This window comes from Micromys minutus (genome assembly GCF_963924665.1).
Source record: "Micromys minutus genome assembly, chromosome: 18".
Lineage (NCBI taxonomy): Eukaryota > Metazoa > Chordata > Mammalia > Rodentia > Muridae > Micromys > Micromys minutus.
In genome coordinates, this window is record NC_137953.1 from 1,267,036 (window position 1) to 1,282,190 (window position 15,155).

A 15,155-nucleotide genomic window follows, 5' to 3' on the forward strand; every position below is an offset into this window, starting at 1 on the left:
GGTTGGCTAGCCAGCAAGCCCCAAGGATCATGCCATCTCTGCCTCCCTACCCAGGTTGGCTAGCCAGCAAGCCCCAAGGATCATGCCATCTCTGCCTCCCTACCCAGGTTGGCTAGCCAGCAAGCCCCAAGGATCATGCCATCTCTGCCTCCCTACCCAGGTTGGCTAGCCAGCAAGCCCCAAGGATCATGCCATCTCTGCCTCTCTAGTACTTGGATTACAGGCACAAAACTCTACATCTGGTTTTGACAGAGGTTAGGACTGGACTCATTCCTCAGTTCTTTACCAACAGAGCCTTCTCCCTAGCCTTGTCATGTACTAACTTGTACGAGGCTGCTGACATCCCTGAATCCCATAGCCGCTGGCCAGACAGACACCAGGCTCCTGTCTTGGGCATGGTACGGAGCCAGCCATACAGTCACCTGGCTTGTGTGGAGGGCTATTAAAGATGCAATAAAGAGAGAGGCAGACAAGAGGAGGGCACCTTGATCTGTCTTCATAGCATGGGTACCTGCACCTATTGAGCTGGGTGACTTAACTCCTACGAGGGTCATGGGTTTGTTCTGCTTCATTGATGGGGCTGCAGGAGACACAGAGGCTTCTCAAATCCTCACCATTGTGAAAGGGTCCATCTGGCTTTACACTTGACAACTGTGCTAGGTTTCCATGAAGTTCAGAGCTGGGGACATTGTCTTCTCCACAGCATCTGCCTTTTTGCAAACATCCTGCCCAACGCCCTCTTCTCCTCCCCTTTAAGTTGTTACCCCCACCTCCTCATCCCTTCTTCCGGCTTCCAGCCATTTCCTGTTTTAAAATAATTTGGCCGTCTCTGGAATGATGATGTGCCAGCGTCAGGCTGTAACAGTCTTCCCCAGAGGTTCCCTGAGTGAGTCTCCAAAGGGAGATGAGTAGGTGAGCAAAGTCACCGCTTCCCACGGCAGCAGGAAGTGGAAGCTGATGAAACAGTTGTCCTAAACCCCAGGAGGCTTTTATCTCTGCCTCTTCAGTTAATGTCTCGGATGCTGGGAGCTCCTTGGTCCACTGGCTGCGGTTGGTAGCCTGTCTAATCAGTGGCGACAACGTTCTAGACTGTGGGGATGGAGAGAGGTGGGGGCCAGAGCGTAAGTGAGCGCTCTGTATTATTAGATTGGAGGAGAATCTTAGGAAAATGCATGCTTGGTGCTCCTAAGGGAGTCCCTGGTCAAGAGGCTGAAAGATGCCTGAACACTCATCTGTAAAAAAATGGGCAATCCTGCTGCTGAGACCTCAAAGGTTACAGGACAAACTTTGCAAGCACCAGATGTCACCTGAAGAAAGTGTAGGGTCCCAAAATTCCAACAGTAAGTTTAGGTGATTGTAGCTAGTTCCTGAATGTACAGAATCACAGTAGTCCATAGCCAGAGTGGCTTGGGAAGGACCTAAAGTCCAGCTAACTGCCTGATTTTCCTTTTATGAGTAGAGTTATCAGGCCAATCATGTTAGAAAAGGGACTCCCAGTGACTTACTGGAGCTGTGTGTCTTTCTCCACACATCCGGACAAGACAGTTGAAGAACAGTCTTGTAAATAGTTACTAAAATATGTTTGCATCAGAATTGACTGTACCGGGCCGGGAGCAGCCCTCCTGCGCTGCCTTCCCTCGGGGGTTGCTCAGCCTGACTCACATCTTCTCCCTCTATGGATCCAGTGAGATCAGTGATAGAAAGCTTCGTCTATGTAGGCCTGGTCTGTACCTAGCCAGTATCCGCAGCACCCTTTAACTCCTGTGTGTGTGTGTCACCATTCTTTTTAATGTTGGGTGGAGGAAGGAGGTGGCTTCCTGTGTAAGTGACCAGGTGAGCAAACTTATGAGAATAGCTGCCCTGGAGATGCAAACCAACTGTGGAATGCATTTCTCGACACGAGACCACAACGCCGAGTAACACCCAGACCCTGCTCTCTCTGGGCTACTACGTCCAGCCATAGACTAAGTCCACATACTCCGGGCTGTTCCTACGGGATTATAGACATGGCAGACATTTTAAGAAGCAAGAGGCTAGCGACTCCCACTGACCTGTTCTCTCCATTTACAGATCATCAAGGAGGTCCCACCACCCCCTGTTGAGGAGAGTGAGGTAAGTGTCCGAAGCTGGGTGCATCCGGTGGGAAGGTGGCAAAGTGGGGCAGCCTGGGCTAGTTATTTAGCCCCTTGCTGAGCAGGGCCAGCCTCTGCTGCATGAGCTGAGGAGCTGTTGGGCCTCTCCTAACTAGGATGAACAAGAACTGAGCAACTCTGGCAGCCAGAGCTAGCTGATTTCTTTCCACCGAGACCAGTTTTAAAATGTGTATACTGGTCTGCTGTTTCTGTTTGTTTTCCTTTCAAGGATTTTGAAGGATTTTTCTGGGGGCTTTCGAGAGGATGAGTTTTGGTTATTGTCTTTTTGATGTGCTGGTGCCCAGGATATATCCCACATGCTCCATGAGCTCTCCACCTGAGCTGCATCCAAACCCTCTCTCCCCCCTTCTTCGGGACAGGGTCTCATGAAGCACAGGTTGGGTTTTAACATATGTCACTCCTGCCTGAGCCTGCCCAGTGCCCGAATCACAAACGTTTCTCACCACACTCAGAGTAAATGTTTTTATCACTACAATAATTTGCAGTTGTAAGGGTCTAATTTTTCCTCTGAAACAATTTACGATTCTTGTCTCGCTACAGATGTGTTTTACATGTACAGGTCATGGAGAATGTGCCACACTCTGTAGACAATCCCTGCTTCTAAGACCGATGCCAAGGATCTCATTTTCCTTCATTTAAAACTGTATTGTGTAAAATCTGCCAGGTGCTCATGAATCCCCTCTGGAGCAGGGTATGGTAATATCCTGGCCTCGCTCTCAGATCCTACTGTCTACAGACAAACTCTCAGACTTCTCCACTAAATGGGCCAGGAAGCCATTGTGGTGTAGGGCGGCTCTACTAAACCAGCTGAGGTCTTAGCAGCCGATGGCTGGGTGGGAGTTCCCAGCAAATGGCTTTTATAACTTAGGGCAGCTGGGACCCTTAGAAGTAACACCTGCCAGTGTACACACCCTCAATCTGAAAACTTAGTGGGCCCACAAGTATGTTGATGAGGTTTCCAGTTCTTAGCTGGGTCCCTAAAGTCTCTTCCTATGCACCTCAGATACCCATGCTCAGCCTCATCCCCACCTCAGCCTCCCGACACAGAAAGATGATTAAGTTTAAAATTCCATGAGCTTCTTATGTACTGAACACTGCGTGAACCCCAAGAGGCTTAGTAGCGGCAATCAATTAAAGCACTTCTTGCAGGAATGTTAACTCTCTGCCCAGAAATCAGAGGAGAAAATTACATTGCTGTGCAGAGAGGAGGGAGAAAAGATCTCTCTCCCTCTCTCTCTCTCTCTCTCTCTCTCTCTCTCTCTCTCTCTCTCTCTCTCTCTCTATCTCTATCTCTATCTCTATCTCTCTCCCCATGTTGAGTCTGTCCTTAGCCTTCCAAGAGCAGGAACTGAGGCTGTCACAGTTCCGTCTGAGTATCCCATGTGTTGTGTGCAGCTGTCTCTTAGAGTCCCAAACCGGAGAGTGTAGCTCCGTAAGCTCCGTAGCTCCATGACAGAGCCCCTCTGTCAGCTCTGGGGTGAAAATGCCTGCCACCCTCAACAGTGTTCAGAGTGGCTCTTTCTGGTGCTTGCTGTTCACCAACCTTTAGAAGGAACTACTCTGGAGATGTGGGTACTGGGGTACTGTGGGGTCCTTTACACGTAGCATCCTACACGAGAGTGCACAGACACTGGAGGTACACAGACAAGGCTTGGATGCAAAGCTGGAGCCCAAACAAGAAAGAACAGATAAAAGCAGGGGGGAGGAAGAAACTGAGGGGTTTTTTCAGCTTCAATTACTATTTGCGTGGAGGCTGAACTTGGACTGGAAACAGCAAACCTCATCCCTGAAGTGGGATAAAGACTGCAAACACTTGGGACCTGAGAGCTCGTGGGAGGCTTAAGGCAACTTCCTACTGCCACAAAGATGACTTCAGCATGTGTGTTAGCTCCAGGGCCCCAGAAAGAGCGAAATCCCACAGAAAGAAATAACATAACTTAGAACATGTGAAGTATTTTATGCAATGCTTTGAAACTCGCAGCTGGCATCGGTTCAGCTTCCTCCAATCCAGCCCATGCACAGACCCCACAGAGGCCTTGAGTACAGCTCATGTCTGTCTGCACAGAGTGATCTCAGAGTCCTCCTGTCAAGTGGAAGCCTCCCTTTTTCTTCCTGGTGGTCTCTGGGTGTTGCACTAAATCCTCCCCTCTGCATCAAAGCTTGAGACCATTGGGTCCACAAAGGTTAGGAACTATCTAGTTAATCTTAGCACGGGCTGCAAGTGACGGTGCATGCTGGTATCCCAGCACTGGGGAGGCTGGAACAGGAGAAGCTCAATCTTGAAGCCAGCCTGGGCTGTATAGAAAGACCATGATGACACGGTGGGGGGTAGAGGATGGAGAGCACCCTGTGAGAACAACCCCCTCTGCCTGCTGTATATGTGGATAAGCAAAATATTAACAGATCTTCATCAGATCTACAACCGTCTCTATAACTGTCACATCCTGAGAGAGGCTGTCCTTGTTAGGATCACTACTGCTTGTGACAAAACACTGGGTCCAAAAGCAACTTGTGGAGGAAAGGGATTATTTCCCTCACAGTTCTGTATAACAGCTCCTCATCAAAAACAGTGAGGTCCAGGAAGCTGCAGACAGGAACTGAGGCAGAGTGTGTGCGTGCAGCTTACTGGCTTGCTCAGCCTGCTTTCAGGTGGTACTTCAGAACTGAAAGCCAAGAGGTGGTGCCACCCACAATGGACTGGGCTCTCCCACATCAATCACTAGTTAAGAAAACACCCCACAGGCTTGCCTACAGCCCGGTCTTATAGAGGCAATTTCTCTATTAAGCCTCCCTCCTCCCTGATGACTCTGGCTTGTGCCAAGCTGACACAAAGGCAGCTGGCACAGAGGTGCAACTGACTGCCTAGTGCATCTCCTTCTCGTAGGATCCTCTTTAGTAGGAAACACAGCAGTGCAGGGTGCAATGAGGTATGGCTTTCTGGAACCTTCTGTCACTGGAAGTGACGTTGCTAAGCAAGTGCAAAGAAAAGTCACCTGAGCTCTGGAAATCACAGCAGAAGGAAGCCTGGGGTGACACCTAAGAGGGCACCAGGGGTGGGTCTTAGCCCACTGCCACCAGAGTGAGGCTTAATCTTCACCGTCTTTGTCCCAAAGAGCTGGCCATTTCTGGGGAGTGTGTTAGCAATGTCCTCTGCTGGAGGTCCCTGTACAATCACCTCCACAGGTGTCCTGACTGCATTTGAGTGAGTCAAGCCTTTCGATTCTTGAGAACATGCCTCCCTTAAGATACACCGTTATTCTACAATGAAGGTCTCAGTGACCCATGTTTACCTTGATGTATACAGCAGAGACTTCACATTACATTGAGTGTTTGGTCGGCTGATATCCAGACCGGGGGCCATCCTTCACCCGGAACCAGTAGATTCTACCAGCATACTTCGTATGTGCCAGGAGTTAGGAAGCCCTAGAATCTGAAACCTCATTCCTTCTGCCCACAGTTTTGCTTAATAGCTAATTAAATATTTATCGAGTCAATAGAGGTTAATGTAAGAAGCTTTGAGGAAGGAGGCTAAATTCTCTGGGGAACTGGGACTCCACATAGGATAGAGAACTTATGAAACGTCTGGGACTCTGGGCACAAGAACCCTCGAAAGCTGCAACATAGGACTGTAGTGTCAAAGCTGGCGATGCTGGGAGGGTATTGAGATCATAGGGTCTTGGGCTTCCTGGGAAAGCTCAGCCTGGGTTCCCAAAGACAAACAGGCCACAATGGGCCTCTGCCATCTGGGAGATGTGCTGCCATGGTGTTGCCCAAATGTTAGTTTAGTGACATCTGGGCCACCACAGCCTTTGAGGTTTAAACATGACTTCCCCTGGTGGGAGATCAGACGCCGGCCCCAGCTGAGCACCTTCTCTAGATGCTTCTGTGTCATTTCATCCTCTGGATTTGCCGGATGCCATCTGTGCCTCTGCTCCCCTTCCCTTTCCCCCACAAGACTTTCCTCTTGAGGGCTTAACCTAAGTAAGAGACTGGGGCTGTGGGTATAGCTGGCTCTCCCACCTGGCCATTCCATCCTCCTTGCCATCTCTTGTGGGTACCCTCACAGATTGTGGTGGCTTAGCCTACTCTTTCTGCCCATCCCCCTGCTTAATTTTCCAAAAGGCCCTGGTTTCTGCTACTTAAGGCTGTGAAATAGTTTAGCTCAACTAATTCTTACCTCCAGGAACTATGGAGGTCACCAAAGTATCTTTACCAAAAAAAAAAAAAAAAGAAAAGAAAAGAAAAAAGAAACAAAGAACCCATGCTAGAGAGTCCCCCTGCCAGATACCTCTCTGAAGATGACGCGGGGCAGGGCGGGGAGATACCTTCCAGAAGCCTCTTTTCCTTAAGTAGATGGAGGAGAACTGCTTATATTGTTGGCTGTCGGACAGTATGTGCTAAGCCCTGCGAGTTCACTCCACTTTCGGCCAAATGAAAGAAACACACACACACACACACACACACACACACACACACACACACACACACACATCAAAGGTTCTCAGCTCTCCCTGGGATTGTGCAACTCTACAGGCTCTGGTGCATAAACAAAACCCTGCTTACAGCAGGAAACGCTGACTCTCTCTCCCTTTGCTCAGACCTGGGGCTTAATGTTGACTTTTGTGGCTGGTGTTTGAGTTTGGAGGAGAAGCTCAGGTCAGGGACTAATGTGAGGCTTGGTCTCACTGAGCATATGTCTAAGTATGTCCTATTGTGAATCTAACTGGGGACAAGGGTAGTACCTGTCTCTGGATGGCCTCCCTTCCTTTCCCAGGGCCCCACACACATGAGAGTGGGGAAGCAGAGAGAGAGCCTGGAGTGTCCCAGGAAGCCAACCAAGAAAAGGATAGAAACTGGATTTTCGTGTGTGGATTTTTTATATGCATAAGCATTCAGGGTGTTTTCAAATTTGGGAAAAGGGAGTGGAAGGAAAGATGTGAATTAGATTCTTATGCTAAGGGTTTGGGTCATCCACAAGATGGGGCATCAAGACATCAAATCTGCGTGCTACCTCCACCACTCTGAATCTGACAGACCCTTATGCATCACAAAACAGCTGGAATCGTTGGTGCTCCTGTAATTACCAAATAAAGACACTTATAAACTCTTCCTAATGCTGACCTTCTATAACACAATACCCACGGCTGGAAGATTTATAGAGAAAAAACAAAAACCCACTAATTTCTTACACTTCCGAAGATGTCATTCTGGGAGGTCCAAGGGCCAGGGGTCTGCATCTAATGGGGCCTTCTCATGCGTCGTTCGGAGCAGAGGAGAGAACAAGAAAGTTTAGCAAAGGAGAGCAGTGTAGCCACAGCTCCACTTCCTTCGCTCACTAAGGACAAGGCCAGTCTTCAATAATACACTTTGTGAGGACACAGCCTCAGACCTGGTCACCTCTTGTCAAGCACCATCTCATAACATGGTTGCATTAAGGATTGCTCCCCTAAGGCCAGTGGCACATTCAAACAGCTCCCTGCTGTGCAGAATAGGACCTGCTCCCCAGGGCTATCCACAGACTGCTTAATACCCACTTCATGAGTCAGGACAACATAGAGAGGCTTTGTGAGCTCTAAAGTCAAGCAAGCATGGGGACTTAACCGTGTGCTCTGAATCTGTGTGATTGACTGTACCAGCTTGCTCCTGTCTACCTCAGCAGAATGGACACGCACAACCTCAGGGGCTTTGTCTTTATGTGTCACAATCTCTCCCGGCAGGAGGAAGATGACGATGGTTTGCCAAAGAAGAAGTGGCCCACGGTAGATGCCTCTTACTACGGTGGGCGCGGCGTTGGGGGCATTAAAAGAATGGAGGTAAGAGGTCTGCCTTCGCACAACTCTCAGAAACCCAGAACAAACGCTGGCAGCCCATGCTTGAGCTTAGGGGAGATGTGGCTTATGAGATACAAAGATGTGGAGGTGGAAAGGGACAGCTATTTAACTGTATGCCTGCATCTTGCCCATCATTAGTCAGATGAGGCTATCTGCCAAACCCCCAGGGTTTCTTTTTCCATTGGACTAAAGCCCCACTTCTGTAACCCACCTAGTCAGTTCTCCCTCTACTCCTCCAAGCCCATGGTTCGAGCACCTCTTCTGCTCTTTCCCTTTTCCCACACACCCTCCTTCTCTGGCTCATGATCCTGGAGGAACGGGCGCTTGTGCGCCTAGGACCCTGTCCTCAAGGGGCAAACTGTGCCGCCCTGTAACTTTGTTCTGTGGAATTTCACTTTCATTAGGTTCGCTGGGGCGAGAAGGGTTCCACTGAAGAAGGAGCGAAGTTAGAAAAGGCAAAGAATGCCAGAGTCAAGATGCCGGAGCAAGAGTATGAGTTCCCAGAACCCCGAAACCTCAACAACAACATGCGCCGGCCTTCTTCCCCTCGGAAGTGGTACTCGCCCATCAAGGTGTGTCTCTACCCACAGTCCTTCTTGAATCCCCTCCCCCCATGAGCCGATTCTCTGATCCTCTTCCTTCCGGTCCTCTCCCTTCCCCTGCCTCAGCTCCAAGCCCTGATCTACTCTCACTTCTTGGGAAGTTAAAGCCACATGAGGTGATTAATGCTCCTACGGGTCTCTTGTCATGGGTACACATGTCTTTGCACTCTCCTCTCTGTAGTCTCCCTGTGCACCTACATTGTGACAGCCACCAGAACCCTAGAAAGTCACTGCAGGACTCCAGACCTAACCCATCTCAGCTCCTGCAGAGATTTGAAACCAAAGGTCCTAACTGGACCTACTTCTGAGCCTCTAGTAAAAGAGAATCAACTAGTTCCCCTTCCTGCTCACACATCCTCCTGCAGCCTGGCCCCTCTTCTGGGAGCCATGTGGCAATTCTTATCCTTCTCTGAGTATTTCTTAGCTTTAGATCAGCACTTATAAAAATCAAAATAAATGCCAGGGCTGGGAAAATGGTTGAGTCTGTAAAGTGATTGCTGAGTAACAAAGATCCCTGCAGCTCACCGGAGCTCACTGGACAGGGAATCCAGCCCAATCAATCTGTGTGTTCTCGGTTCAGAGAGAGAGAGACTGCGTCTCAAAAAGTAATGCAGAGAGCAGCTAAGGACAACACCCCAGTCAACCCCTGGCCTCCACAAGCACAGGCACGCACTTGTAGGTAGAATTAAACTAGATCAGTAGCTGCTGTTTCTCAGCTGGATGAGTTCAGGCTCACGGGAGCTTCCGTGCAGTTTCCACTCGGGTTTGCTGTGTTTAAAGCCATGAGATTCTTTTTTTAGAATAGCTTCCCTGAGGCAAAGGATTGAACTCTGAGCTGTGGGCGAAGCACAGCTGGTAATGGAATGGGCTGCTGCTGCTAATTCTCCAGCGAGGAGCGTGCGCTAGCGTGCAGACGTGTGCAGACAGGAAGGAGCCGAGAGGAGCCTCAGAGATGAGAAGACGGGATTTTCCTGCCCTTCCGCTTTCAGGAATCCACTTTGTGACTAACACCGCATCCTTGGTTGTGGCTGAGTTTTTGTTTCTGGAATCTTCAAGGTTGGAAGGACATGCTGTTGCTTTCTTAACTGGTAGCTTTAGACTGAATTTTGCTAGATGAATCAGGATATGGACCAAAACATTTAGAAATCTAAAAATGTTGCCAGCATCTTCCTGGAATCCGCATCCACTCTGTGAGCCTTGACGAGTCCCAACTATGCCAAGCACAGATACTGAATGGTGGGGCTTCTCAGTTCTGTATAAGTCAGGTAATGGTGGGGAAAAGAACATCAGAATGAAGTTCCCAGACTTGGAGGCTCAGTCTCACAGAAGACCTCCAAGATGCGTTCGAGTCTTGTCTGTTTCCTAGGTCAGCTCAAAACCCTACTCCACCTACCAAGCCTTTAGATTCCACACCTAAGCTTTGCATCTGATATTCTTCTGCTGTCCCAAGGTCTTCTGGCTGCTGCTGCTCTCCCTGCCCCACAGTACTAGGATCGCAGGCATGTGCCATCATTCTAAGACCTGGCTCCCAAGTCTCCTTAGTCATTGCAATAAACCACACCTTGTCTGGAATCTTCAAACCAGCAGCACTAGCCTCACCAAGACTAGCCATATCAGAACCTCCAACGTAGGGTCCAGCATCTGGGTTTTAAGAAGCCCAGGAAATCACAGACAGTGTTGCTGGCAACAGGGCTGGACCCCAGAGGATAGGAACTGGGTACCTAGTTTATTGGAATGAGCGAAAAGCTTGGCTGGGAACCTCAGCAAGAAAACCCAGGTTACATTTCATTTCGGTCCTGATGCGAAATTTTTACCACCCAGTGCATTGATGTTAAGTGAGTTGGAATCCAAGTCCTGGAGTCACCTCACAGGACAGATGGAGGAAGCCCATGAGACTGGTGTCTCTCACCTGGTCATGATTCTGGTTGAGGTCACAAGTAAGCTTGCAGGGTCCTCTTACCTAGTGGAACAGCTAATGCCCACTGCTACGTAAGAGAAGGGCGGATCTCAGTTAAGAAGATTCTCTTGGGTTTATGAGCCTTCTCACTGGATTTCAGCCCTTGTGGGCACCAATTATCCTTTGAAGCCCCACTACACAGCGTGGAGCTTGGCACAGAGCAGGGACTCCACCAGCTCCCACTGAAGAGCTGAAGCATGAGGCTCGGTGGAGAAACCACTTCCAAGCCCCAAACCCATTAGATCACATTTTGGCACACTCTGTCCAGAAAGAGGCCATTTGATGACACGGTTCATGAAGAAGGGCAGACGTGCAGAAAGGACCCGAGAAATCCCAAGGAAGAGCGGATATTCCACCAGCGGTCCAGCCCTCATCTGTTTAAAACCCACATTTTATTCTGAGCCTTCTCTAGTTAAGATGCCTGTGGGCATTAAAGGGACCTTGTAAAATACTAAGTCCCACACACAGTCTCTCTCGGTGTTTGTCACAATTCTGCACCAACACCGGAGGCACAGTGCGAATGGTAAAGCTAACAGGAAGTGAGCCAGGCTAAGAGGCCCCTCACTTACCGCCAGAGAACCACAATAAGAGGAATTATTACCCTGGGGCCTCTAGGGGCCCTGTGGGGTGGAGGTGTAGCACCCACCTCACCACCTGTTCTGGCCGAGGGGCAAAAGACAAGTCTGACTTTTTTTTTTTTAATGTTATAAGATATATTATGGTCATAATTCTTTCTCTTTCCTTTCCCCAACTTCATATTCTCTTTCTCTCTCTCAATAAAAACAAATATAAGGCAAATATTTACCAAAACAAAAAGCACACCAAAAAATCGAGCACTGTGTTTTGTGCTGGCCAACGACTCCTGGACCTTGGGCCTGCCTTGGAGTGTGACTGATAGACCCAGGGGTATTCCATTGGCGACAGGGTTTTTTCTCTCCCAACATGTATCAGTCACAGACAGCTCCTTGGTTCCCCTTCTCCACAATAGGATGTCTTCTGTGCAGGTCCTGTGTGTGCTGTGTCTGACATTCTTTTTTATGTTATGAATACATTGTATTCTTTTATGTTATGAATACATTGTTGCTGTCTTCAGACACACAGAAGAGGGCATCAGATCCCATTACAGATGGTTGTGAGCTGCCACGTGGTTGCTGGGAATTGAATTCAGGACCTGTGGAAAAGCAGTCAGTGCTCTTAACAGCTGAGCCATCTCTCCAGCCCAGCTTTGACATTCTTAACTGGTTATATAAGCTCTTACACACCTTCCTCAGTTTTTCCTCTTACCGAGGCCTCTAGCCTTTATTCTTTGGCCCCTTCTAGAAGGTGTATGCAGACCTAAGTCCCACATAGTACCCTTCCTGGGTGTTTGTCACAGTTCTACACTAATACAGGGACACTGCAAATACTAGGGTTAACAAACAGTGAGCTAGGTTCAGTGGCCCCTTCAGTGAGGCTGCCCTATTAGGAATATAGTCATCACAGGGAGCCAAGGAAGTCTGAAGGGGACAGAAGAGACAAATGCCCCTTTTCACCCTCACCTTACTCTCACATCCTTCTAGCAGCTCCCCCCCCCCCACCTCCTACCCCACCTTCCCAACCCCCTACTCCCTCCTCACCCATGAGCCAAGGGAAGCTAGCTGGTGCAGAGCTGGTACACAAAGAAATACAGTCAGTGAGAACAGGAGGCTCCTGGGAAATGGTCAGTCCGTGCTGCGTCTGCCTTCCCTTCCCACTGTGAGCAGGGAGAACCCTGCACCTAGCACAAAACTTTCAGCAGATCCTGGGACCATGTTGAGTTCTCCAGCAAAAGTGGCCGGAATCATCCACATGGTGCCACGGGTTTCAACAAATCTACCATCTTCCTCCCTCTTTCCCTCTCCTCCCCAGGCCCCCCCCCAGCTGAGAAGCGGGTGGGCATGCATAATGGTTCCAGTGAGCTCTGCCTCTTGTCCCCACATCACATCACACCCCGTGCTGTATTAAGACACTGACCACATCAACCACACTTCCCCCATCCTCGCTCCAGGCTCGTGATGGGGGAATTTCATCCCTGGTATTCAGCTTCATTTTTCCTTTGCTTGGTTTTTGCTTCCTGGATTTACAGCACCCCGTACTTCTCATTAAACAGAACTGGTCATTGCAGACAAGTTACAGACAAGTTAAGTCATGCCCAAATTCATGGCCACCAGCTGGATTAAAACTAGGACTGACTGCAGACTTCAGAGAAACGACCTATCCCTTTTTCCAGTAGCTTCTCCACACATCGGGGAGTAAGAGAAGTGTTAAGGGGCCAAGCCAGGACCTGCCTTAAAAGACAGACAGACAGGCTGCTCCCTGCAAATGGCTAACTGCGAGAGACGGGGTTGTGGATTAAACTACCGTGCATCTCAAAACACAGAAATGCAGGTTTCTGTTCAGAACAGTACTATAAATTGATCTATCTTCAAGTTCCCATCTCAGAGCTGAATCCACAAGCTAAGAGAGCCCCAAAGAGCCCCAAAATGGAGAAGAAATGCAGCTGTGCCCAGGGGTGCTCTGCATGAGGTCGACTAGGTCCCAGCAGGCCTGCGGGTGAACCTGCTAGAACTTCGCCTCTCTCCCTGCCTTTATGGTCTGAGCAGAGAGAGGTAGGGTGTGGAAGCCTGGCACTGCTAAATCTTCTGTTTTATAGTCAAGCTGTGTCAACTTCATATGGAAGAAGCTATTTTTAAATGTCAGCTAACACACCCTGGCTGGGGCTCTGGGGTTTGTGGTGGAATCTCCGTCATAGCTTCACAGAGGCAACTGGCAGTTTGCCTGGGGAGTGAAGCAAGACCAGAGTCTAAAGTGCATGTTGTATACAGACTGTATATGATAGGCACCCTAATGTGACAGGGACAGTCACCCTACACACTCACACGTACACACACACACCAATACATGCCAACATACATACATACCACACACACCAACACTCACACACATACACACCAACATACACACATACCACACACACCAACACACACCAACATACACATATACCAACACACTCATACAAACCACACACACACAACACACACCAACATATACACATACCAACACTCATACACCAACATACACACATACCAACTCTCACACACATACACCAACACATACCAACATACACCAACATACACACATACCAACACACTCACACATACCACACACACACATATACCAACACACACCAATATACACACATTTCACACACACACATATACCAACATACACACATGCCCAAATCAAACACAGGCAGAGGGCAAGGGGCAAAGAAGCAGAGAGGGAGACAGGCCAAGGGAAAGGCTCTGAAGGGAGAACCCACTGCATCTCCAGAGTATGGAGGCATTTGACCAAGTTGTCCTGTGTGGGTTTAAGTAAGAGCCATTCTGAGGGGATGACTGGGACCAGAGCACAGCTTGGTGTGATGAAGAGGAATGTAGTTTCAGCTTGGGAGGAGGTAGAAGGACACAAAGACATCTATGTGCTTGTGAATATTCATGCATTGGAGACACCCTCTCTGACGCCTTTCCAGCCTCATTCCCCTTCCCAACTGTCACTTTAATGACTTTGGTCACAGATAGCATGTGGTGAATACTTTTTCTGAAACGAGGAGATAGCTTCAAGATAACTTAACTTAAAGAGGAGACGATGTCCTTGACTCCTCCCCCCACTTTAAGAAAAGCAAGCCTTGGGGAGTTGAGAAAGCGCTGCGCCACAGGCTGGCGACAAGCCAGCCCAGCTTCAGCTCCCCTGGGTCAGCAAGAGCTGTCTGTTAGGTTCTGTACAGCCACGTGCTCCACTGAGGAGCATAATCCATTTTCTCCTGGGACCGAGTATACAAGCAGTTTGTTGCTGTGTGCGTACAGCTTTCCGGTTCTGCTGAGCTAATTAGTTCCTTTCTTCGACAGCCAAATTCTGTTCCTTAAGCCTCAAGTCATTGTCCCTCATTTGTCCGGGAGTTGAGTGTCTAGCAAACATGGGTGGGCTGATTTACGAACCAAATATTAAGAGCCCCTTTCCCCTAGAAATGAAGAGAAGGCGTTCAGCCACCTAATACCATGAACTGTAAGGGCCTGTCCCCTAAGAACCTTTAAGGAAACAGTTAGCTGACACTCAGCCTTGCCTCATGGTGAACACTATGCCAAATACAGCACCTTCTCTGTCCACCAGTGATGCTGAACCCATTTCAGAATAGTTCCAAAGACTTTTGTATTTGCAATAAGAGATGAGAAACCCAACATTTGGTATGATCACAGTTAACCCGCCAGAGCTTGGGTGACCGCTAGCCTATGTTCAAGAGCTCAGTTTTTCAGGTGTGTTTGGCCCACCAGAGAGTGACCTCAGAACCTGGGGTTCTCAGCGCTGCCACCATAAAGTGTCTGTACTGAGGCTGAGCTCCGCAGACATCCCCCCACCTTCCCATCACTGTCCTCCGGGACACCACACACACACACACTCATGCTGCAGAACAGACCCAGCTCCCCCCTCCCTCCCGTACAAAGCATACTTCACATGGAGGCCTGTTCTTTTCATGGTCTTAGACTGTACCCCTTGCATTTGAGAGTGGAGGGTCCCCAATCCACATTCACCAATC

The 15,155-nt window shown here is 49.1% G+C and overlaps 1 protein-coding gene across 1 annotated transcript in view; it reads left to right on the forward strand.

Moving 5' to 3' along the window:
- ANTXR1 (ANTXR cell adhesion molecule 1) overlaps window positions 1–15,155 on the forward strand; it is a 172,643-nt gene that overhangs the window by 110,343 nt on the left and 47,145 nt on the right. Inside the window, exons 14-16 of the mRNA XM_080932612.1 lie at window positions 2,071–2,112; window positions 7,871–7,966; window positions 8,389–8,556. Coding sequence (XP_080788738.1) covers window positions 2,071–2,112; window positions 7,871–7,966; window positions 8,389–8,556 — 306 coding nt within the window. The remainder of the gene's footprint in view (window positions 1–2,070; window positions 2,113–7,870; window positions 7,967–8,388; window positions 8,557–15,155) is intronic.